General features: G+C 52.1%; 2 protein-coding genes across 2 annotated transcripts; both read right to left on the reverse strand.

The window, feature by feature from the left end:
• Positions 1 to 1,129: 1,129 nt before the first annotated feature.
• Positions 1,130 to 11,190, reverse strand: LOC134506816 (uncharacterized). The gene is made up of 7 exons (XM_063317171.1): positions 10,578 to 11,190; positions 10,420 to 10,472; positions 7,044 to 7,195; positions 6,043 to 6,213; positions 5,281 to 5,391; positions 4,283 to 4,407; positions 1,130 to 2,987 (listed from the first exon to the last, which is right to left on the reverse strand). The coding sequence occupies exons 1-7, from the start codon at positions 11,188 to 11,190 to the stop codon at positions 2,929 to 2,931; spliced, it is 1,284 nt and encodes a 427-aa protein (XP_063173241.1). The 3' UTR covers positions 1,130 to 2,928.
• Positions 11,191 to 13,655: 2,465 nt separating this feature from the next.
• S100A10 (S100 calcium binding protein A10) lies at positions 13,656 to 22,647 on the reverse strand. The gene is made up of 3 exons (XM_063316896.1): positions 22,525 to 22,647; positions 15,416 to 15,578; positions 13,656 to 14,136 (listed from the first exon to the last, which is right to left on the reverse strand). The coding sequence occupies exons 2-3, from the start codon at positions 15,545 to 15,547 to the stop codon at positions 13,972 to 13,974; spliced, it is 297 nt and encodes a 98-aa protein (XP_063172966.1). The 5' UTR covers positions 15,548 to 15,578; positions 22,525 to 22,647; the 3' UTR covers positions 13,656 to 13,971.
• Between the last annotated feature and the right edge of the window lie 1,838 nt (positions 22,648 to 24,485).

Genomic DNA, 24,485 nt, shown 5'->3' on the forward strand with positions numbered 1-24,485 from the left:
TAGAAACTGGGAGACTGAAAGTTCGAGTCCCGCCTAAGGCACAAGCCCAGCTGGGTGACCTTGTGCCGGCCAGCCTCTCTCGGCCCTAGGAAGGAGGCAATGGCAAACCACTTCTGAAAAAACTTGCCAAGAAAACCGCAGGGACTGGTCCAGGCAGTCTCCAGGGATCGGACACCATTGAGCGGATTAAAAAACGAATTAAGATGGCAATGCTTATACTGAGGATTCAGGCCAACCCTGAGCAACCGTGCAGAGATCTGACCACAAAGTGGGACTGATTCACTATTTGCCATGGGAGCTCCACGCCAGCGCAAAGGCTGCCCCTCCCCACACATTGATCAGCAGGACACAGCAGCCACGGACAAGCCTGCCCTGCCCAATGTATTACTTCGTTTTAGAAAGACTTCCAAGCTCTGATGGTGGCACAGGGACAGCTAGGTCATTTCCCCTTCTCTGCCTGGCTGCCGCCTCCAAGCCTGTGGACTACGATGGGATTCAAGGGTGGAAGGTCCCCCCCCCCCCCGGCTCTGAAACACAGCTCAGTAGAAAACAGCATTGTCTACTACAGCGGAAGAAAGCCACTCTTCCCAATTTTGCATCCGGAATAATTGTCCATTCCTTGATGGGACAGGCCGTTTTCTGCTGCAGGGAACGGAGGCTTCGACGCCACCGGCAAAAGCAGAAAAACTGAACGAGCCTCAAACCAACTAGCCCACCTGTGGGATCGGAGGTGCCCGCCAGAGCCATCCGGGGACCAGCAGGCTGGGCAGAATAATCAGATAGCTGAACTTGAAATTAGACAGTTGAACTCGATTCCCACTTATAGCTTGGACACGCTCAAGAGGTTTTCTTGGCCACAGCCAGGTCCTGGGAAGTTTTTCTGTCTCCCAAATCTAGCCGATGGCTCTGGGACCCGGTTGGACCCGTGCTATTTTATCCGTTTCGGGAACCCTTCATTAACATGAATGAATGACTGCGGGCAATGCGGGAGGCTGGAGATGGCCTTTTCCCACCCCCAGCCGGTGGCCACTTTTCTCCTTGGCTCCTGGCCGGGATCAGGAGAAACAGGAAGGACGAGAGGCGCTTACACAAACAGGTTCCCAAAGGAGGGCAAGAGGAGACACGTAAAGACGATTAAATACATTTATACCTCTCTTCTCATCGGCAAGCTCCGTGCTGTTGCTCAAACAACTTCCAAAAAGCTCGTAAAAAAGGAACACGGCATTAAGAAGCGTCAAAAACCACCCATTTCCAAGGCACTCGGAAGGCTGGGCGAAGAGGTGGGCATTCCCCAGTACCCCAAGGTATAAAGGGCACACACCCCCATGGAAGGTGCCTGCTTGTCCGGGATCGCAAGGCGATGCTGATTCTCAGCACATGGAGGAAAACCTCCTCAGGTATCTGTAACAACAGAGGTGGCCAACCCAGGGATTCTGCCCCAACGTTATCGGGCAAAATAGCACTTTGAGCCCCGCTCCTTGAAGCCCGCTCACCCAACGCTATTCTCCAAAATCGTCCCTGAGGTTAGATGGGGAGCCACTGTGCAGGGCCCCCATCCCAGAGACAATCCTGGAGGTTGTGCTCAGCTGTATCCAAAGCTGCCAAGACTCCATCAGACCCATGTTCTCTCTGCGCTGCCCCCCAGGAGCTCCGGTAGCTGAATCTTCTCCTCCTAAAGTCAGGCCAGAATGCCTTTGACAGCTGTGCAAAGTTCTACAAAGTATTGAAAATTCTGAGGTTTTTGCTCCAGGACTTGCAATTAAATGTTCTATTTCACACTGACGTCTTTTTTTCCCCCCTTGTTAGAAATATTTTACGCCGTCTCCGTTCAAGCTTTGTTGAAGTGCTATTACAGAACCGTACACTTTCCTGCTTGGGGGCTGTAGGAAAGATGTTCTACTCCAGTGCTTCTCAACCTCAGCAACTTGAAGATGCGTGGACTTCAAATCCCAGAATTCCCCAGCCTTTGGTACCCCCCATGGAGCTGGGGCCTTCCTAGGTCCCTTCCATCGGCCTTCTCCAACCTGGTGCCCGCCAGACTACAGTTCCCAGGATTCCAGGCAGCGTGGCCAAACATTTTGGAGAAGTCTATGCTAGATCAAGAGAGGGAGATAGACTGGGGTTCCCCTGATTCAGCATGGCTGGCTGGGAAATTCTGGAAGTCGAAGTCCACCCATCTTCAAGTTGCCGAGGTTGAGAAACACCGTTCAATTCTGTTCATTCCCCCAGGAGAAGAACTGGGGTCCCATTCATTTTGAAGTAGCATGCTTTCCGACCAGACAAGTCCTCTCTTCAGGAGCCCCAAACTTGCCGGAAGCTGTTTTGTGGAACCTCATTTCTATGTACACCACCCAGCACCCCAACCACATAAGCATGCCCCCTTTATGCCTTGTTCTGCCCTGAGATCTCCCTCTTCCAAAAGGGATCTAGCCAGCTGCAGGGCTCCAAGCAAACGCCACCGTGGAGTATTTGTTCCTCGGCATCCCCAAGGGGTCACCCTTTCCCCATCCCATCTTCTTGGACTCCAGCGGTTTGATCCAAAAACGCTCCCCCCCCCCAAAGGAGAGAGCCGGTGCGTTCGAAGGCGGAAAAACACAGATGCCCTCGAAGGACCGGAAAAGGCTGACTTAGTTTGGAAGCAGCCGGAGAATGCCCATCAGGATTTAGCTCTATGGCTGGAAGACCGGACCAGTAAGGTGATAGCCACACAAGCGGTATGGATTGTCCCTCTTTTTCAGGCTCACGGCCTCCCCCCCCGCGCCCCTCCAGGACAGTGTGTGCGGTGCCAAACCAGGCTGGCTGTACTTTTCCACACGCTGTTGTTCGAGCAGGTTGTGCGAAGATGGCTGGAGAGAGCCCGGGAGGCTGATGAAACTCTGGCAGGGGCAGGAGAGGGAGGCAGGCTAGGATCTGTTGGGCTCTGCCCTGCTACTTGGATTCTGCTTTTTCCTGGGGTGAAAAGCTGGGCTGCAGCTGGATGAAGAGAGCTAAAAAAAAGAACAGAGAGAGGGAGGAGAAGGAAAACCGTGCGGTACGGACAGATCAAGGCTAAGAAAATAAACCTATCCAGTTACCTCAACCCGAATCAGGGAACCCCAGTCTACCTCCCTCTCTTGATCTAACGCGGACTTCTCCAAAACGTTTGGCCACGCTGCCTGGAATCTGGGAACTGTAGTCTGGCGGGCACCAGGTTGGAGAAGGCCGATGGAAGCGACCTAGGAAGGCCCCAGCTCCACGGGGGGTACCAAAGGCAGAACCTGGAGATCTGAATCAAGGCTTCTTGGCCCTCCTTGGCTCTGAGGTGAAGCCAGGATGCCGTGCCACATTTTCCTCTATGGAGCCCTGGGACTCTGCCAGCAAGCCCTTTCCTGGGGCGAGAAGCCCTCCGAACGGTTGCTCATGCCCCGGTCATCTCCCACATAGACTATTGCGATGTGCTCTACATGGGGCTACCCTTGAAGAGTATCCAGAAGCTTCAACTGGTGCAGAATGTGGCCGCGCAAGCAGTTATTGGTGCCCCAAGATTGGCACACATAACACCTTTGCTACATGAGCTGCACGGGGTACCAGTCTACTTCCGGGTCCAATTCAAGGTGTTGGTTATCATCTTTAAAGCCCTACATGGCATGGGGCCAGGTTACCCGAGGGACCGCCTCTTCCCATATCATCAGCCCGTCCCACCCGGTCAAGCAGAGAGGACATGCCACAGACCCCATCAACAAAAGAATTCCATCTAGCGGGTCCAGGAGGCGGGCCTTCTCTGCAGCGGCACCCGCCCTTCGGAACATCTTGCCCCCGGAGGTGAGGCGGGCACCTTCGCTCCCAGACTTCTGGAAGGATTGAAAAACCTGGTTCTGCCGCCTCGCCTGGGATGGGAAGGGCAACCACCCAGAGTCCCCCCTTGGGGGAGATGGGAGGTGGCAGAAATTTTAAATCCATCCATCCGTCCCTTTGCACCAATGTGCCTTTATCGCCCTCTAGTGGTCAGGACTCTTGATCCCATCTCTCCCGCCCTCCCCAGGAAATGGGGGGGGCAGTCCTGCGTGTTGTCTGCTCCCCATCAGTAGCATCTCCCATCTGGGGCGGCCTTCTGCAGCTCGGCCTCCTCTCCAAAGAGGCTGGAGCATAACCCTCGTGGGATGAAAGACCGAGGGAGGTCCTTCTCCGCCCAACAGATGTGGATTTCGGTGGGGATCCGCTTCCCAGACCTAGGAAAAACTAAGCGGTTAAATCCAGACGGGCGTTTGCTGCAGCCGCTGAAGTCAAGAGGCCACATGCTCACCAGTGGCGTCTGCGTGGACAGTCTGCCCGTCCACGCTCCGGACTTCGCCGCTGACGAACACCTTCCTGCCCTCCGTCTTCTCCAGCCTGCCTTCTACCAAGACCACGGAGCACAGAGCGATGGGGCTGAAAGAGGGGAAACCACGCTTACTGTCACGAGACAGCCACTGGTCTGCCACCGAAGCATCTTCCCCAGGGCGCAACTGGAGCAAATCAGGCAAGACCAAACAGGACGGCAGATAAAAAACCAGAAGAACACCCAGAATCAAGTTTGAATTGATCAAGAAAAGCACGGTCTTGCTTGCTTCATCCCAGTCATCCCCCACTCCCCGCCATTAGTTGAACCCACTCTTTTCTCTGCCTTGCAGTGCACGGCCCAAAACGACCGGGTTTTTGGTGGGTCAGCCTTTCTTCCCACTTGGTTAGGAGACTGGCTCGCTTTTGAACAAAAGCAAAACAAAGGAAGGAAGGAAAAAAAAAAACCACACACCACACGATAACCCAATCAGAATGAGTGCTGCAAAGACACTAATTACACCCCGGGCAGCCAAATATTTTTATCAAGTTAAAAAATTGCGCAAAACTTTTAATCAGATAGACTGTTTCGCCGCTTTATTGTTTTCCTTTTTCCTGACAACGAACGGTTGGATTAAACTACTTTCTTTCACTGTAAAGGCTGGTCAAAGACCATAATGAAGATACTTATTTTATTTATTTATTTTTCAAATGTCTATCGCTGCCCGTCTCTCCCGAAAAGGGGACTCTGGGTCGTTTACGACAAAATCACAATTAAAACACATAAATCACAATATAGATAGATAAAACATTAAATAAATAAATAAAATAGATATAAAATATAAAATCCAAGCGGCGCAGATCTTGTTTCTTCCGGACGTCCGGGAGCGAACGGGCCTGTCTCACCTCCTCTCGTTCACTAATTACACGCGCACGGCTGATTCTGATTCGCCCACCCCAATTCTTCTTTTTTAAGGCACTTACCTCTTATAGTTTATGCTGAGGTTAGCGGTCACCACTTTGGGGTTGAAGCAGAGGGCGCACCCCCCCAGCGTGCTGTCGAGGATAGTGGCAATGGAGCCGCCGTGGGCAAATCTTGAAGGAAAGAGGGGAAAAAAAAAAAGTGAAAAACTTTTTCACGAGGAGGGAGCAAAGGGGGAGGACCAGGCTGTCCGCAAAAGCGGCGGTTTGCAATCTCCAGGGGTGAAGGCGAGGCTGAGAATTCACGACGGCAGGAACCGGGCGGGGGGGAGGCTGAGCTCCGTCGGGGCTCCCTTTCAAAAAGGGACCGAAAATGCGAAGGAAGTGCCCCGAAGCAGCAAACTATATTAAAAAATTCTAAGCCAGGAGAGGTTCCAAGGAGATCCGCTGGATACCAGCAAGTGATTTAACAATGGGCTGCAGTCTGGTTGCTGCCAAGGGAGCAACTGAGCCTAACTGCGTTCAGGAAGCGAGTCAGGGATGCTCAAAGGGGGAAATCCCCATCCCCAGAAATTTGGACAACAAGGGAGAACGAAGGGAACCAGGGATGGTCTCGTCAGCTTAAACCAAGGTCTTGTTTCTCACCAGCGAGACCAATTTTTCCCCAACCTGATACACTTGGCACGGGGATGCTGAGATCTGTGTGTAAAGCCAGGGAGCAGTGGAGTGCAGAAACGTAGCCCCAAGTGCCAGCTCCATGGAAATATGAAAGAGCCTTTACAAACTGGAAAATCGGGGAGTTTTTTTTTTTTTTTTAAGGCTTACCCTGAAGGTCCTTCAAGATAGGGCCCCACCTGGAGCACGCAAACGATCCTTTTCTCCAGAGGGTTCAGAAACATCGCGTACTCAAACCCCATGCCCTCCTCGTCAATGCTTCTGAGAAAGAGGCGGTTTCCTAGTTTTCGTAATTCATGCTTCTGGTGCCCTTCTGCAGAAGTAGCAAAAGCCAGTGTCAGCCGGCGCTGGATCCCGATGAAGACACGCACCTTGTATTGTTTCTGATTACTCAGGGAAACGAAGCTGCTGATAGCATACCTCAAAGTCCTCCCTCTAAACGTCCCATGCAGGGACCGATTGAAGATTTAGAGGCGTATTAGCCGAGGGGAAAGGAAAACTAACTCAGATACTGATGTTTACATTTCCTGAGCTTAGAGGCCTACACTGGGGATGAAACAGCTTGGAGGGTGGGGTGGGAAGAGACCAAATAATCCGGATCAGACTTTGCTTGCCGTTCACCCCTTCAGATAGGGCTAAGGGAAATTGTTTTAACCTGCCATGCTCAATCCATAAACTCAACGAGGATTGATTGGCAGGAAGGCCAAGAGAAATTTCCTTGGCTACCAACCACATCAGAATTATTTTCCAGCAGAGGCTCGTCAAAACCTTGGCCCTGTTTCTTCTGGAAGCAGAGACGGACTTCAGGGTAAAGCTAGGCTCCAGGCCAGGGTTTCTCAACCTTGTCAGCTTGAAGACGGGTGGACTTCAAGGGTGCTGGCTGGGGAATTCTGGGAGTTGAAGTCCACCCATCTTCAAGCTGCCAAGGTTGAAACACTGCTTCAGGCAGTCAATGACAGAGCAGAGAGACGGGAAGAAGTAAAAGAATTCATAAGAGGGCTAAAACAAGCTTTCAGCGGTTGTGCCCCGTGTTTCTTTTAAAAAACCGCTGATGTGGTAACTACATGTAGGTAGTTAAAGGGCACAGCTTTGCATATGGAAAGAAAAGAAAGAAGAAAAGGAAAGAAAGTTAGGGGAGCTTGCCTTGATAGTGCTCACAGAAGTTCCTGTAAGATGGCAGCTTCTGCCAACTTCCATCTTTGGTCATCTCGACGTATCGGTTGAACTGGCGGATCATCTCCTGGCTCCAGCTAGGATTGGGGACACTCCAATCTTTACTTTTCTCTGATGGAGACAACAAGGCCTGAACATAGGGAATGGAGATCAGGTGTGGGTAAAATGACCACGGAGGGGAAGAAGGGGCAACGGGATCTAAACTCGGCTGCTGTAAACACACCTCAAATTCCCTAAGCCCATGGCTCTAGTTCAACCATGATTATTTTGCAACAGGCGACTCAGCTTGGGTCACCCACCAAACTGGGTTTAGGAGCTACACAAGCCGAATACACTGGGCTGAACCCAAAGGAAACAAACCAGGTTTCGGGGCAGCAGAACGCGCACACCGAGCTACAGCTGTGTTGGAACGGTCAGGGTGAAACCTGAACGTACGTGAAAACGGGGCAGAAAATCCTAACAGACTGAAGTTATTCCGCAAACCAAGGAAAATGTTCTTAGGGTGGGCTGGCAAGAGAGATTACGCTTGGCAATCCTTTGATACTCACTGCTGAATTCTCCTGTAGCTTGTGGGAGGAATGGTGGAGAACCCCCATAGGGGTAATCGAGGCCTGCACCCCACTTCTCGGGGTCATGAAACAAGGAAGACCCCTTCCTAGCCTCGCCCAGCTCCTCAGCATGACTTATGCACAAGGGACCCGCTTCTTGGCAGCAGAATTCGGCTCTTTGCCCAGGTAACCACGATGCAATGGAAAAAATGCCAGTGTTGGGGGCTATACCTGTCAAGAGAACGTGGGTTATAGTTTAACTGCAGCTGTCCCGGATCCGTTTTTAGTCTTGTAGCTAAAAAGACACTTGGCTTCCCTCCTCAACTTAGCTGCCCCCCCAGTTGTCATGGACTACATCCCCCACCTTCCCCATCCAATATGATTGCAGTTGTGGGGCTGATGGGGACTGTAATCCAATATATCTGGGGCACAGCAGTGTTACGGGGTGGGGAGGCCCGTCCTAAGCCGAAATGGCAGAAAAGGGTAGCTTGTGAAGGTCGAGAAGCGTCGCCAGAGTTGAGCAACACAGCAGCCCTGGGAATCAATCAATCCTGCACGTTGGGTCTGACCTTCAGCACTTTCCAGTGACGCTATTATTACATCTATTTATTCATTCCTGGACCCCACACCGACTCCCCCCCCCCCCGTTTCATCCCCGTGGGGCGGCTTACAAAGGCAAAGAAAACGCAAAACACAGCATTTGGCATTTCAGGAGGGATTTGGGCTCCGTTGCGTTCTGAAGGCTGCCCACAGCTGCGATAATTAATACCATGCCATTAACTCTTCCCTAAATTCTAAGGTTACTTTTCGCTGCTGTTACGTACGTAGATCTGCCGTCACTTGGATTTGACTGCATTTTATGTATTTATCGACTGCTGGTATTGTTTACGAGTTTAAAGAATTTTAAGTTGTTTTTATCGTGAACCGCCCAGGATCCCCCGGGCGGGGGAGATGGGCGGTGATAAAAATATGATTAATAAATGAATGGATGTGTGTATGTGTGTGTGTGTGTGTGTGTATGTATATATGTATTTCCCCACATTATGACTGTGGCACCTTTTTTTATCTGTGCCTGTTCAGTTTAGCCACATATATATGTTTTTTAAAGGAAATTCAGTATTGAAAGGCTGTGACCTTGAGGCATCTGAAATCCAGGTGCAAAGTCAGGGAGGCCCTTAAAGGTTTTGTTTTTATATTTTATATTACTCTTATTCTTCAGCAAAGGATCGTTACCTTGCCGTGGTGCTGGAGCCTGAGCACCTCAATGATGCCATGAGCTAAACCATGAAGGGCCACCCAAGACGGGAAGGTCATGACAGAGAGGTCAGACTAAATGCGACCCCTGGGGAAGGTAATGGCAACCCACCCCAGTATTCTTGCCGTGAAAACTCAATGGATCAGTACAACCAGAGATATGTCGGTATACCATCGGAAGATGAGACCCCCAGGTCGGAAGATGGTCAAAATGCTACTGGGGAGGAACAGAGGATGAGCTCAACTAGCCCCAGACGTGATGACGCCGCTAGCTCAAAGCCGAAAGGACGGCTAGCGGCCGACGGTGCTGGTGGTGAACGGCGAATCCGATGTTCTAAGGATCAACACACCATCGGAACCTGGAATGTAAGATCGATGAGCCAGGCAAATTGGATGTGGTTCTTGGTGAGATGTCAAGATTAAAGATAGACATTCTGGGCGTCAGTGAACTGAAATGGACTGGAATGGGCCACTTCACATCAAATGACCACCAGATCTACTACTGTGGACAAGAGGACCACAGAAGAAATGGAGTAGCCTTCCTAATTAATAGTAAAGTGGCTAAAGCAGTGCTTGGATACAATCCAAAAAACGACAGAATGATCTCAGTTCAAATTCAGGGCAAGCCATCTAACATCACAGTGATCCAAATATACGCCCCAACCACAGATGCTGAAGAAGCTGAAGTAGAGCAGTTCTATGAGGATCTGCAGCACCTACTGGACAACACGCCTAAAAGAGATGTTATTTTCATCACAGGGGACTGGAATGCTAAGGTGGGAAGTCAAATGACACCTGGAATTACAGGTAAGCCTGGCCTGGGAGAACAAAACGAAGCAGGACATAGGCTGATAGAACTTTGCCAAGACAACTCACTCTGCATCACAAACACTCTCTTCCAGCAACCTAAGAGACGGCTTTATACGTGGACTTCACCAGATGGACAACACCGAAATCAGACTGACCACATCCTCTGCAGCCAAAGGTGGGCACAGAGCTGGGCGGAGTTGCCCCATGGTCTGCATCGGTTACACAGAGCACATAATTTTGGCATTCTCAGTCGGTACATTGACAACAGAGAAATGTTTCTGAGGGTGCCTTGGACTGCCAGAAGATCCAACCAGTCCATCCTCCAGGAAATCAAGCCAGACTGCTCACTTGAGGGAATGGTATTAAAGGCAGAACTGAAATACTTTGGCCACATCATGAGAAGACAGGACACCCTGGAGAAGATGCTGATGGTAGGGAGAGTGGAGGGCAAAAGGAAGAGGGGCCGACCAAGGGCAAGGTGGACGGATGATACTCTGGAGGTGATGGACTTGTCCCTGGGGGAGCTGGGGGTGTTGACGACCGACAGGAAGCTCTGGTGTGGGCTGGTCCATGAAGTCACGGAGAGTCGGAAGCGACCGGACGGATAAACCACAATTTGCTCTCATTTGCTGACTCGTCCCGTTTACGAGCCGCCTGAGAGCATCAAACCCCGAGAAGCGACGGGGTGTGCGGAACTTCGGCGTGAAGCCCCCCCCCCGCTCGAAAAGCCGACCCGGCCTACCTCGCGGGGCTGTTGTTGCGGGTCACGCGGGAGGAGGGCGCCCCCGGGCAGCCCAGAGGGAGGGGCGGGATGTCAGCCGCCGGCGCGGCCTCTGACCTTTCCCCCCGCCCCCTCCCCGCGCGACCTCTGGCCCCCGCCCCTCCCCGCGCGCGACTCACCTCCGCGACCCTCGCCTGCCGACCGGAAAATGAACGCGAGGAGGACCCGGCTGTTGACGTCACGCGAGGGGGCGCGGCCGTGCGCTGTTCGCCCCCCCCGCGCTCCCTCACCAGTCCTCGCTCTTCGTCCTTTTGGCGCAATTTCCTCACCCGCTCGCACCCACCCAGCCCTTGTTTGGCTCTGAAGCCTGTCCATCAAGGTGAAAGATCCAATGAGGCGTCGTCCCGCCTCCTCAATCCCGCTGCTTCGCGGTTTGGATGGAGCCGCGGGCGTGCCAGGCCGGCCCAAAAGCGCGTCGCTCGCTTGGAGCGAGAGCTGCTCCAATGAAACGTCAGCTCGCGCCTTCCCTGAGCGCTCCTCGCCTGCCATTGGATAATCCGAACGCCAATCCAGCGTGGCGTGACGAGCCACGCCCCGGCCTCGCGAATGGAGCCTCAAATATTCCTGACTCACCCGTCTGTTTACGTAACCAAGCGGTTCTTCCGATTGGCCCAATGGACTGTCAATCGCAACCTGGGGGGCACCGCCCCTTTGCAGAGGAAAGGCTGTTTCTTGCCTAGGCGGGAGCGCTTTGCACATGCTCAGAGGCTCAAAGCCCTCGTGTAAGGCCATTCTGGCGCCTGGGGGTGTCTGTGCATGAGCAGGGTCCCCTCCCCAAAGGAAAGGCATCCCCTGAGCATGTGCAGAATCCCCCAAGGAAACCCCCACCAGCTTTCTAAGCAGCGGAGAGCAAGAGCCGGCGCAGGAACCCGGCCTGACCGCCGCCTGGAACTGTCCCCAATGAATCATTGGAGGGGAAAAATGCAACAAAGCACCATCTCATGCCAACAGTATCAGCTCCGATTGCATCACAGCCAAAAACTGCAGATGGGCCCTGACTCCGGCTGGGCGGATGCCGGCGCGCCCTCGCACCCTTGGCAAAAGGGGAGCGCTCTGCAGATGGAAAGCCAGCCCCTCAGGGAGCTGCCTCCGCCCAATTCCTGACATGCTGATTTTCTACATGCGAGGGTTTTTTTTTAAACTGGCAGAGATGGACAGGGAAAGCACCTTGGCTAATGGCAGAAGGGCCCCTCGAGCAGAGAAGCGACTGCTTTGCAGCTTACGCCCGTGCTTTGCGTGCCGGCGAGGGGCTGCTGCCCCATTAGGGTCCCTTCTGGGCCTTTTTTATTGCTTCGTCGAGGACTGCAAAATTGATTCCCAGCCCAGCGTGGCCCCTTCCTTTCCTGGCGGGGGGTTTAACAACGCTCAGGGGTTGGTAAACGGATTTGCAGCCCAAATCAATATTGCCGCCCCAATTTTGGTGGACGTGTTTGGCTTTTCAAGTTTCCAAGTCTGCCGGGGCCGGGCTCCGGGTTGTGTGGGCGAGGCCTTCCCGTCCCCGTTTAAAAATGCACCATTATTCCCTTGGGTTGATGCGGGGCGTCCAGAATGTAACGGATGCATGGAATGCGTGAATATTTCCTTTTATCTCATTCATGCAGCCCACTCCCTCCCTGGCCAGGAATTCAAACCCGAGATCCACTTGACTGCAGTTTGGCCTCAGTCTGACTCTATACTTTTCAAAATTCTGGCTCCGTTGCTTCCTTCGTACCAGCCTCGCCTTCCTGCGGATTTGCTCATTCCCGAACCCTCTAGCTGAAGGTGCATAGCCCAAAATCCTTGAGCCGCACCCCAAAAGTCTCAGAGAGGGCCCAAAGCTTTCCCGCAACCTCCTTCCCCTCCTGTAACTCTTTGATTGAAAAGGGATCTGCTCTGGAGGAATCAGCTCTTCAGTTCAATTGCATTTCAAGCTGAATTCTTGACCAGATCCTGCAGGCGACCACCTTTTAGAAGGAAGGCTCCACGTCCCCTTTTCAAAAGCCAAATGCAACATTCGGCCAGACAGAAGTCGCCCACCTTTGCTCATCTGGGTTGAACCTTTTCATTCCCCCCCCAGACCAACAATGAATGTTGTTTTCCGTTGAAATACTCTTTTTTTCCCCTCTGCAGGATGCTGTGTTCCAAGGTATCCTGGAACAACCCAACCGATCCTACCAGGAATGTTTCTGCCCTTTGGGTTCAATACAGCAAGCAGTGAATTTCACAGCTCTTGCGATTTGACCTCTTGCTGGGTTGACGGCAAAAGGGTGGGGAACGTTTCCATTCACGTTAAAAAGAAGTGTGATTTCAGATTGTGAGTAGTAAAAAGCAAAGTGAAAGAATTATTTTAAAAAACGCAACAGCCACCCTTGGCGTTACTTGACTGATGCATTTAAAAGTTCCAGGCCTTCTCCCCCATCTGGAAATCTTTGCAAAGCCCGGCAAATCTTGATTACTGGTGTTGACACAGCCAACTTCTGGCTCTATTGCCTTGGCAACGTGAAGTATTTTTGGCGCTGACCCCAGGGGCCGAAAAAACGGAGGGGAATGAATCACACCGACCGAAGCCAAAAAATTGGTCTTCGCGTCTTTCAAAGCCTGCCCACACTTGTGGAAAATCACCAGTGTGGATTTTAAGTGCTTGGTCAAATGGTTTCACAGTCCCTTGAGATTAGAAAGCAATGGATTTTTCTCTCTCTCTTTTCTTTTTCTTTCTTTCTCTCTCTCTCTTCTTTCTTTTTTACCTTCCTTCCTTCCTTCCTTCCTTCCTTCCTTCCTTCCTTCCATTTCAAATTTCTGTCACCGCCCATCTCCCCCAAGGGGGACTCTTTGCAAACTCCCATTCTGCTTCCCCCAAATATTTTCATTTTAATGCTGCTTCCCTGAGTTCACCCCAACGATCTCTTTATTTATTTAAATAATTTCTCTCCCACGCACCAATTAAAAATAAATGTATCTTGCACTGAAAATGGTTCTGATTAGAACCACGCACCTTTCCCAGGATTACAAAATTATTTTTCAGAGTGGGGAGTCTGTATTTCCTCCAACACTGTATATTAGCTCATCCAGGTTTGAAAATAGCCAGGATTAGATACAAGATCAGGGTTTGATGCCAGGGGTTTCTAGAATCTTTCGAGACGAGGGCGGACTTCTTTTATTAGCTCTTAACGGTTATTGGAGTTTTATTAATAGTAATAATTATGGAATGGACACGCCAATACAAAAAAAAAGTTTTATTTTTTGGCTGAGGACACAGCGTAAGGAAAAGGTGTATTTTCTGGTGGAGACCAGGTGGTCTGTGTGTGTAGCTGGTTTTCACAATTTTATTAAGGGTTAGATTTTCCAGTATGTTGTCAGCTCGGGTTGTTAGGCCTACGACAAGATGTGTCACTTTGAAGCAGAATGGACTGGCTTTGGACGGGAAGCAGGCAGGCGGGTTGGATGGGCTCGGCGGGCACCGTTGCAGCTCTCAAGGCCCGGCTGTGCCGAAACGCGCCGTCAGTGCTTGGGAAGAGCAAGCTGGGTCTCCACTGTTTAGTACTTCTTCCCCGTCGGTTTCATTTTCTTGATGTAATACTCATTGCAGCCGTTGGTCAGCCCAGCAAAGAGAGAGAGGTAGCCCTCGAAGTTGATTTTGCTGTCTCGGCACTCCTCCAGGTTCTTCATGATCCGGTCGATCGCCATGGGGTCCTTCTGGTTCTAAAAGTGGGTTTTAAAAAAGAGCAGAGGACAAAGAGAAGATGAGGAGGAGGAGATGATTGTGATGGAGAAGGAGGAGAAGACCATGATGAACGAGATGATCACGATGGAGAAGGAGAAGACCATGATGGAGGAGATGATCATGATGGAGGAGAGGATCATGATGGAGGAGATGATCATGATGGAGAAGGAGGAGAAGACCATGATGGAGGAGATGATCATGATGGAGAAGGAGGAGAAGACCATGATGGAGGAGATGATCATGATGGAGAAGGAGGAGAAGACCATGATGGAGGAGATGATCATGATGGAGGAGAGGATCATGATGGAGGAGAAGAAGACCATGATGGAGGAGATGATCATGATGGAGAAGGAGGAGAAGACCATGATGGAGGAGATGATCATGATGGAGGAGAGGATCATGATGGAGGAGAAGAAGACCATGATGGAGGAGATGATCATGATGGAGGAGAGGATCAGATGGAGGAGGAGAAGACCATGATGGAGGAGATGATCATGATGGAGAAGGAGGAGAAGACCATGATGGAGGAGATGATCATGTTGGAGGAGATGATCATGATGGAGGAGATGATCATGATGGAGGAGAGGATCATGATGGAGAAGGAGAAGAAGACCATGATGGAGGAGATGATCATGATGGAGAAGGAGGAGACGACCATGATGGAGGAGACGATCATGATGGAGAAGGAGGAGAAGACCATGATGGAGAAGGAGGAGAAAGAGGAGGAGAAAGAGGAGAGGAAGAAAGGATTTTAAAAAGGTGTATCCATTTTACAGGGACAGTTCTCTCCAGGAATGGTTCTGGGGAGGACCAATCACCATCCCTTCTATTTCTGAGCTCCAGAAGCAAGGGGTGACCCTTATGCAGCCCAGGCCGCAGCACCCTGCCCACCAGAGAAAAGAACGGCCTTGGAGCCGTGCATATTTATCTGCCAAGGAAGAGGATTCCGGGCAGGCTGGAATCTCAAGGCACTAGACCTCAGTGAGTAAGGTTTTCTTCTCTTCCGTAGCTCTGAAGGTGAGGAAGGCACACTCTTACTGAAGCCAACAGGAGGGTGGTTGAATATCTCAGGATATTCATTGTGGAATCCAGGCGGGGAGGACAGAAGAAGCAGGACCAACAGCTTGCATTGCTGGGAGGGCCCAGACACAACCTTCTTGCCCCCCTGATTCTCTAAAGCTTTGCATTCTGGGAAAAAGCAACCACCCCTTGCCCCCCCAATCTCTGTACTGCATTTTCCAACATCTTCCCACTCACTTCCATGTATCCCGGGACCTCCTTTTCCATCAGCTGCCGGAGATCTTCTTTTGTTAAGTAGTTCTTATCGCCAGCGAATTTATGGAAAGTGAACATCACGGTTTCCATGGCGTGTTCCAGCTGGGATGGCATCTTGGCGTGGATCGAATGAGGCAGACCAAGTCTACGGAAGGGGAAAAAAAAGGGGTTGTCAGTTATTTTTTTCTCCCCACCCCCGGATGTATCGTGCGAACGGTGCAAGCAAGCAAATGTCAGATTTTGCCTTAAAAAACTAAACAAAACTCCTTTGCATCCTCCGAACCTGCTTGAATCAATCCTGAGAAAGTCACCGAACGCCGAGTTCCTCCCTCAGCGCTGGATTCCCAGCATCTTGGCAGAAAGATCTCGGCAAAACAATAAGGGCTAGAAACCTGATTTGGTTTCGCTTCAGAAGAACCATGCTCCTTTGGAAAATGCGCGCTGACGCCTCTTCCCTCCCTTTGCAAATTCCTCTCCTCTTCCTTCTGCGTTCCTTCCATAAACCCACTGCGGGCACATTGGCTTTGAGCGCGCGCATGCGTGTGCACGCGCGCACACACACACACACACACACACGGCTAGCTGATCGGTGCTGCCATCTAGTTTCTGCCTGGGAAGCAAGGCCGACCTAGAGACAGATGGAGCTGTGAATGGTCGCAACTCAAGGGATCCACCCACCTCTCCTTCTTCCCCTCTCTGGCTGGCAGGAAGGATCCTTCTGTGCTTGTTTTCTCTGGGACTCAGCCAAAGAATCCACCCCTTTCCAAGCTGCTGGGGGCCTTCTAGGTGGCAGAAAGTCCAACCGCAGCCACTTAGGCTGGGCAAAGCTCAGTCTGACGGTGCAGCATTTTGGTAAAGTCCATCTGCTGCTGCTCGTACACTGGCTCAACTGGGTGACTAAGCGCAGAGGGAAGGGCCCCGTGGCCATGCTTCCATGACTCCGTTGGGACGGTGATCCACGCTCAAAGGAATGATTGCCTAAACCGTTCCTTTGAATGACTCATTCCTGCTAGTCACCCACATAAGAATTTAGGACCCGCCTTTCTGGTGAGATAAAGGGCCAGGTGAACCCCACACCCTGGGCCCCACAGCTGCAAAGTAGAATTTTTGGGCTTTTGCATCTAGCCCTGGGGGAAATGGAACGGGAAACTGGGATTCTGTTTCGCAGGCAGCGCAAAAAAAAAAAGCACCCACGGATCGCCCTCTTTGGCAAACCTGGAACGCAGAGGGCAGTCGATTTTGAAACATAATTCTCGGGAAGGTTCGCATCCCGCAGTGAGGTTGAGTTAAACGGCGCATCTTTGTTAGCTGTGAACCTCAGTCAATAGCTGCTGCATTCTTATTTGCGAAAGCCAGGGGCTGTTGAGCCCCACGCAGGCTTTCCTGAGACCTCCGTCTCCAGGAAAACATGATTGAACATTCTTTGGTACGTTGTTAGTTTGAAAGTTTGGTACATTGTGACCCCAAATGCTTTGCACCCTGTGATTTGGCACCTTTGATGCATCGCTCTTTTGGATGTGGGGGTGAGTTAGATGCCCGCAACAACAACACAACGGTGCACGGGAAGCTTCGGCAAGTTTTTCTGGGTCAAGCTAAAGCTCTCGCTTCAATTCCAGCCTTTTTTTAAACGTACGGCTGAGCAGTCAAGTTGTTTTTGCAACTTTTGGTCTAAACCGGGGCACCTTTTCACTTGGCTATTCTGGGCGGCCAAATGGGGCTGATTTTGTCCGGTATTGGAAACAACTTCCTTGCAAGGCCCAAACTGCCCCAACGGGATCGCGGGGCCCAAGAACGGCATTTTCCAGCATTCTAGGAGAGGAAGCCTAGATGCAACTTAAAACCAGCAACTTAAAATAATAAAGCCGCAGGGGTTTTTCTCCTTCGACCTGCCCTCCTTCCTTTTTCTTCAAAGCTTTTCCAGCCTCCTGTGGCAGAATGATTGCAGGATCACCCCAAGATCGAAAGGCACCGTTTTGCAGACTGGCACCCCTACCAAAGGGAAGCAACGTGGCTGCACCGCAAGGGCATCCGGCCGGCTTGCTCTTGGGTGTTCCTTCCGGACGGGTGTTTGCAGAAGCCGGCTTTGAAAGGGTGTGGAGGGTGGTCCCGGGTGGGGGAGTCCCCCTCCTGGTGGTTGCAGTGAGTAAGCAGAGCTTCAGCAATCTGGGCAGCCTGCCCACCTTCCTGCTTGTGCTGCAGTTCCAGCCCTATTTTCCTATGGGTGTGTCCCTGGCATTTGTCGGCTGCCAATCTCCTCAGAGCTGCGGTTATAACCGAAGGAACTCAGGCCTTTTTGCGCCAAAGGAAAAAAATGACATAGACCTGAGGCTCAGAAACATCCATTTTACAATGGAGATAAAAGCAGAATGGGACTATTTGCCTTTTTCAGTTCCCTTCTGGTACCTTTCTCATTAGCCCTAAAGCGTCAAGCAGCGTGCTCTTGAGGGCTAGCAACTTGCTCCTTTTAAATCTCTCCTTGGAACCCCTCTGCCCATCTGCAACAACCTAAATTCCGGGCTGGTTTTTCAACGTAGGCCATATAAATGTTGATGCAATTATGCATTTTGCAGCTCCTGTTTTTGGAGACCTCTCCGGCTGAAAATCTGCAGCCTCGTTCCCTGCTCTTACTAAATGAGGCCCACATCTTTTAGTGCAAGCACTAAAGTGGGCTTAATGCGATATTAAAATCAGGGAAAAACCAAATCTTGGGGGGAAAAAATTACCTAGGAATTTGTCACGATATTGCACTGCATGCCCCCGAATTTCAAAGTCGGCTCTGGACAGGCTATCCATCTAGCTACATTCAAGAAGCAAATCATAAAGGTGGGATGATCAATAAATAAATACATAAATAAATAACAGCCAGATACCCCTGTGTCTGTTGTAGCTGAGTTTTCCCCGCTACTCATAGCCTAGCAAATACATCCGTGCCCCTTTTTCAAAGCACAACAGCAATAACTTTCTTCTCATGTGTCAGGTGGCTGCATTAAGTGATAGAATGCTCTTGAAAATGCAGGCTCTCTCTAGCTTGGGGGTCCAAATCTTTTTTTTAAAGTCACCTAAGTTAGCAGCAGAGAGCCAGTTTGGTGTCATGGTTAGGCTAGAAACTGGGAGACTGTGAGTCCTGCCTTAGGCACAAACTTCTGCTGCCTTAGGCACAAAGTCCTGCCTTAGGCACAAAGCCAGCTGGGTGACCTTGGGCTGGTCGCTTTCTCTCAGCCCTAGGAAGGAGCCAATGGCAAACCCCTTCTGAAAATCCTCGCCAAGAAAACTGCAGGGACTGGTCCAGGCAGTCTCCGAGGATCAGACACAATTGAACAGATAAAAAAAAAAAAGTTAGCCGCTCATCTTGCTTGGCCTGTGTGTGAAATTCCACCTGGGTTCTTAGCTCTTGAAAATTCCCTTTCTCCTGCACCCCAGAAATAAAAGTACGCATTGAAACCTTGAAAGAGAGAGAAGGAAAAGTGCTTGGCTTCAATCACAATTGTTTACACCCATCGGGCAACGGAATTTGAGGCATGCTCCCCTTCTTTCAAAGAGATCTACGCTATGGGCTTCTAATGGAGTCTCTCCTGGCCAGGAGTGATAGATTTTCCGAGCTTCAGCTGGCTGGGCATGGTATTTCCTACCCAGAAACTCGGGAGGCTGCCCTGCCAGACACAAATTCAAGCCAACCCGGGGAGGCAGAGCGCAAAAGATTTCTCAACGGCCAGCAGGGAGGCCTCCAGCCTCTTCAAGGACATCTTGCGAAGTCCCAGCATTGTGGAGAGAGAGAATGAAGCATTTAGGGAACATTTTGCATCCGAAATCAGAAAAGGGAGCAAGGATCAGAGACCGGACCTGCCACCAATTCAGAACACCCCCTTGATACCCCAAAAAGACCGTCTCTCCAACCTCTTCCCATCTGATCTTTCCAAGACTCCAGTGGTCAGAGATGGGACCAAAAGGAATTTTGCTTTCCGTCAGATGACAAAATCCTGCCAAGGTCATTTTCTTTTATCTTCTGTTAGGGAAGGGGGGGATTCAAGCTTCCTGCATGTAGAAACCTAACCCCTCAAGAAAATAGCCAGGAGAAATTCCTTCTCCCTGGCAGGTTGAGGAGGACAGGGCCAATCACAGCCAAAGGCTGATTTATAAGCCACGATTCCTATTTATGGTTATTCACAAGCTATACATATGTCCTATTTTTTTAAAAGTTAACCATGTATCTCCACCTTTTTGCAAAAAATGCTGGGGGTGATGATGCCCACTAGGAAGCTCACAAGCTGGCTGGGGAGAAAGCCACCCTCTCTCTCTGAGGCGTCCCAGAAGCTGGGAAGGTAGACTGCTCCCACAACTGGAGGCTTCATTAACCAGCGCAGTTAATTGTCCTGGCCGATGGCCGTCCTCAAGATTGATTGACTGAATAGATGCAGTCAGCCAACTTTTGACGGCAACGTTGTAAGCAAAGAAATAGGGAGTTCCTGAAAGCAGAGAAAAAGGGATGGGGTGCTTTGTCCAAGCCGCTGACTTCAACAGCCAAGCAAAGGTTTTACAGTGTGTTATCTCAAACCACTGCCCTGTGCTGCTGCTGGTTTTTATCTCGGTGTTGAAATGGAGGCTATGACTCCAAGATAATTTAGAGGCTTCTTGTCAGAGGCAGAGGCAAATGCCACTCCTTGCTGAAGAGGCTTTCTACATTTTGCAGCCGGGCGTCACACATACCAGCCAAGCCGTGTTGATTTTTAGGGAACGTCCCGTTTCAAAGACCAGTGGATTAGTTTTGGTCCCATTCTGACCTCCGCTCCAGTCTCAGGGAGGTTTATCCACCCTGAATCACCCAATGTAGGTGTTTGAAGGGACCTTAGAGGTCATCCAGTCCAACCCTTGGGTCAGGGTGAGTGCCACAAAAATGGCAAAGCTTAAACCAGCAAGTTGTTGGCACAGCTGCAGATGGCGGAGGAGTGATGCTGTATAGATGGAGTTTATTTTATTCTTCTTTTCTACCTGCATCTGATGGGGTGGGGGGACACCAGACCATGTTAAGCCTCTGGTGGGGTTAGTTCAGTTTTCATCTGTCTCCTACCTCTAAATACTGGAAAATCATGCCGCCAATTTTCAGCAGGGGGTGGTGGTGGGGGCCCAGAAGGGGCTCGCTGCTCGTTCATCCCCACTTACGTGCAACAGATTCAGTGGTGGGCCAGGCAGTTAACGTTTTTCCACTGGCTGTGGAACTCATGGCCACTAGATGCTGCGACAGCCCGTTAGCTCCAATGGCTTTTGAAAGGGCACGGGGTGCAAAGACAATTCACAGACCACCTCTTAGTGGCTGCCAAAGTTGGACAGTTCAGGGGGTGCCTCCCTGAATAGGGGAAGTCTATCTTACAGCTCCCAGGTGGGGAAGCCAGCCACCAGGTGGGTGATGCCCTGTTTGTGGGCTTCCCACAAAGGAAGGGGGAAAAGCAGCGTCTTGCTCTAGCAAGGCGTGGCAACCCCAGATGGAACCTCCATGTGCAGAGGCAGTCTGCCTCTAAGAATCCGGAGAGGAAGGAAGGAGAGCCGGAGGCTGGATCCAAGAAGCAGCCTCAGCTCGCTCTAAGCCTGGCATTTGAGGCCTTTCGGCCCCCAGGTGGAGCAAAAAAACCCTCCTTTGCCGGCCTGTTTGGGAAGTGGATTCATTCTCTGACGGCTCCCAAGCCGCGCCCATCAGCTTTCTAAAATGGGGAAGGGGGCCCCATGGGCTAGGTCATCCCAGATCGAAGGATCCCTTCTTCTGAGAGCAAGTGAGGACCTCCCAGCTGCCTATGCCATCTTATGTAGGTCGCCCGAAAGGTAGCAGAGAGACACCTTCTCTTTCACATTTATCTGGTTTCGCTGCAGCTGGCCCGCTGCTTCCTGTCCCCCCCCCCCCCAATTCAGCTTGACGCTTTTACCAGCCACCTCTCCGTAAGCCCCCCTTCCTTACATCAGATCACAACAGGAACTTAAAAACCACCACCCACCCAGAGACCATTTGGTTCCCTCCTGCCAAAACCGGTTTCCCCATCTTCAGAAACCTCGCTAAGAACTTAACGCCGGATTTGGCCAGCGGATGGAAATCCAGATGCGAAAATCTCAGGGAAGGACCCTCAGAGGAAGAATTTTTGAAAGAAAAAGGAGAAGAGGAAGTAGGGACCGTTTTCAGCCAACAACCCCGCCTCTGCCACACCCAAATCCAACCCAAGGGGATTTGTTTACCGCGACTTAAAATTTTGTGGCAGGAGCGCCCCAATGCAGAAGCTCAAGGAGAAAGTGAGGGCATGGCCCACTTCGTAACTGGAGCCACCCACGTGCGGGGGCTCAACTTGGTGAAAAGCGGATGCTTCTCTTCTGCGAGGGACACTGAGGACTAGCATCTTGTTGCCCTGCCAGCGGCACATCTGCTTTGCAGCAGGCAGAGCTGCATCGCTAACCCTTCCCGGGGAGGGCGGAAAACTTAAAAACTTAAAGGCTGCCAAGCTTCTCTCTTTCAATTGCCTCTCTCGAAATCGCGTCTCTGCTTTCCCGGGGCGCAGCACTTCGCTTCGGCTGTTGCCCAACGCAAAGGGCGGCGTGCGGGGGGAGCAGTCCCACTTGAACAGTGCAGGGCGTAACCCGCCCCCCCGCACGCCAACCCCAAAGAAAACGCCTTTCGGAAAATGGAAGGACCATGCCGAAGCGGTTGGCAGCGGAGGGCGCAAAGACGCGGGACCCACCCCGGCTCTCTTCCGCCAGGACAGCCGGGCACACACGTACGCAGAGTCCGCCCCCCCACCGGCCACACCCTGAGCCAGAAATGCGGCTTTTCCGAGCTCGCCCGCCGAGCCGAGCGCCGACTCCCCTTCTTCTCAAACGACCCCGATTTTCGCGCGTCCCCCGCGGGGTGCAAGGCGAAGTTCTCCCCGGACGCAGGGATTTGGCGACGCCTCCCTGTACCATTGCCCCCTCCCACCGAGTGGAGACCCCCTCCCCCGCTTTTTAGGGTCTGGAGGGGAGCGCCACTCTCTTCTGCTGCGCGGGGGAGCCGCGCGCCCCTCTTTTACGCGCGCCCTCCCTGCGCTCCCCGTTACGCGCGGCGCAGCGGAGAGACTCACCCGGCGGGTCGGGGCTGAGCGAGCAGCCTGGAGCAACGGCTGGCAGAGACGGAGTGAGGCTGTCCAGCCACCGCCTCCGCAACCCTCGCCAGGCTGGGCTGGGCCGGGCCGGGCTGGGCCGGGCAGGGGGCGGAGAAGCCGGACTCGCATCTCCAGCAGCCGCGCCAGAGAAGCCACCCCCTTGGAGCGGCGCCAGAGCCGAAGCGCCAGCCGTGTCTAGCTGGGCGCAGTCAGCTGCAGACACCCTTAAAGCCGACCTCCGCAGGGGCGCAGCTTTGCGTTGTGTCGGCTTCCCACTCCAATCTGCAGACGCTGGAATCTCTTTGGGGTCTCCCATCCAAACCCTAGCCACTGGCTGGGCTGCTCCAGATCAGTCTCTCCTCCTCCTCCCTTCAGCTGTGTCCAGTTCTCACCGACTGCCTGGACCGGTCCCTGCAGTTTTCTCGGCAACCTTTTTCAGAAGCGGCTTGCCATTGCCTCCTTCCTAGGGCTGAGGGAGAGGGGCTGGCCCAGGGTCACCCAGCTGGCTTTGCGGCTGAGACTCTCCTTCACTTCCCCTTTAAGGGCTGAACTTCTGTCAGTTGCAGAGTAGGTGCAAAGCAGGAGGAGGATAGCCAAGGATCAAATCTCCTACTGCCGGCCCTGTGAGGTAGGCCAGGTCCAGAAACAGGTGCTGGACTGAATAACCCAGTGTTTCTCAACCTTGGCGACTTTAGGACATGTGGACTTCAACTCCCAGAATTCCAAGGTTGAGAAACACTGGTATAGTGGCTTGTCCACACCCTGGGCATCTCTAAATGCCTTCATGCCCGTCCACCAGAGTGGGACCCTGCATCACGCTGCTCCATCCCTCCCCGCTGCCGGAAGCTGAACGCAGGCCTCCAACTTCACCTCCAGGGTTAAGAAAACGACTACGTTGGCCTGTTGTCACGGTCGGTCACCAATGCCCCAGATTTGGTGAAGCAATGCCAACCGCAAGCCTCGCGCTTCCTCAAATGGCGTTGGGCCTTTTTTCCTTCTTCCCCTTGTCTGCCCAGAATGTTCCTCCTTCGAGCCAGCTCCCTCTTTTAAAAAACCAGGCCCAACTGCACACAGAATCAGGGTTTCCCCTTAGCGAAAGGCAGGTTGTCAGGGGGGGGGGATCGTAAACATTAGAGCTGCCCTCCTCCAAAGCAGCCAGATAGACTGCTCTTAGCAGGGATGCTTGAAATAAAGTTGGGGGCTCCTCAAGGCAGGATTTCTTCTCCCCACCCGCACAGGAGGCCCAGCTATCCCGCGTTCTCGGTTTTTTCCGCACCTTCCCAGCCCTGCCCATCCATTCCCTGGCCACCTGTTTCCCTCCTCCGCCTCCCTGAATTCCATCAGAGAGGGCAGAGCGATACCGGTTCGTGTGTTATTCTTTGCCATGTTGTTGCTTGCGTACGCCCCGCCCAGAGATTTGGGGGAAGGGGGAGGGATTTTTCCAGGGTTTATGGTCAGAAAATATATGCTGTCTCAGTAGAAAAAGCATTAGGTGGAGATCATTTAGCAGGGCACCCAGACTAACATAGGACTAACGCAGTTTGCATTGCATGGATGCATTTGCAGGAGGATTGAGTAATCCTGTCTGTTCCTGGCTGAGGGGTCTCTGTGAAGGTGACCCCACTTCCTAATATTACAGCCAGCCCAAAGGCATTTCCCCTTGCCTTTTTCTAGGACGTTTGCTTGTTTAATTCCCAGTCTGGTCTACAGCCCTGGGATTTCCTGGTGGCCTCCCATCCAAGCCTCGGTCCTTCTTCACTTTTCAGGCTCGTCCGAGGTTGGCGTGAGCATCCGTTCACACGTGGTCAGAGGGAAACAACCTGATATCAGATCTGTCCGTGACCTGAACGAGACCGAAACAGGAGCCCCTGCGCCAAAGAGCGGGGTGTCTGTCTGTGGGGTAGCCCAGATGGGAGAAAGGGGCCCAAGCATTGGACGCT

The sequence above is a fragment of the Candoia aspera genome, chromosome 17 (genome assembly GCF_035149785.1).
Source record: "Candoia aspera isolate rCanAsp1 chromosome 17, rCanAsp1.hap2, whole genome shotgun sequence".
Classification (NCBI taxonomy): domain Eukaryota; kingdom Metazoa; phylum Chordata; class Lepidosauria; order Squamata; family Boidae; genus Candoia; species Candoia aspera.

Coding starts and splice junctions, on each gene's coding strand:
- S100A10 (XM_063316896.1), bottom strand. CDS start 15,547: ATGCCATCCCAGCTGGAACACGCCATGGAAACCGTGATGTTCACTTTC. Junction 14,137..15,415: donor AGGTCCCGGGATACATGGAA/GTGAGTGGGAAG, acceptor ACCCACTTTTAG/AACCAGAAGGACCCCATGGC.
- LOC134506816 (XM_063317171.1), bottom strand. CDS start 11,190: ATGGCCTTACACGAGGGCTTTGAGCCTCTGAGCATGTGCAAAGCGCTC. Junction 4,408..5,280: donor CTCAGCATAAACTATAAGAG/GTAAGTGCCTTA, acceptor CCCCTCTTTCAG/CCCCATCGCTCTGTGCTCCG. Junction 2,988..4,282: donor TGTCCACGCAGACGCCACTG/GTGAGCATGTGG, acceptor TCTTTTTTTTAG/CTCTCTTCATCCAGCTGCAG.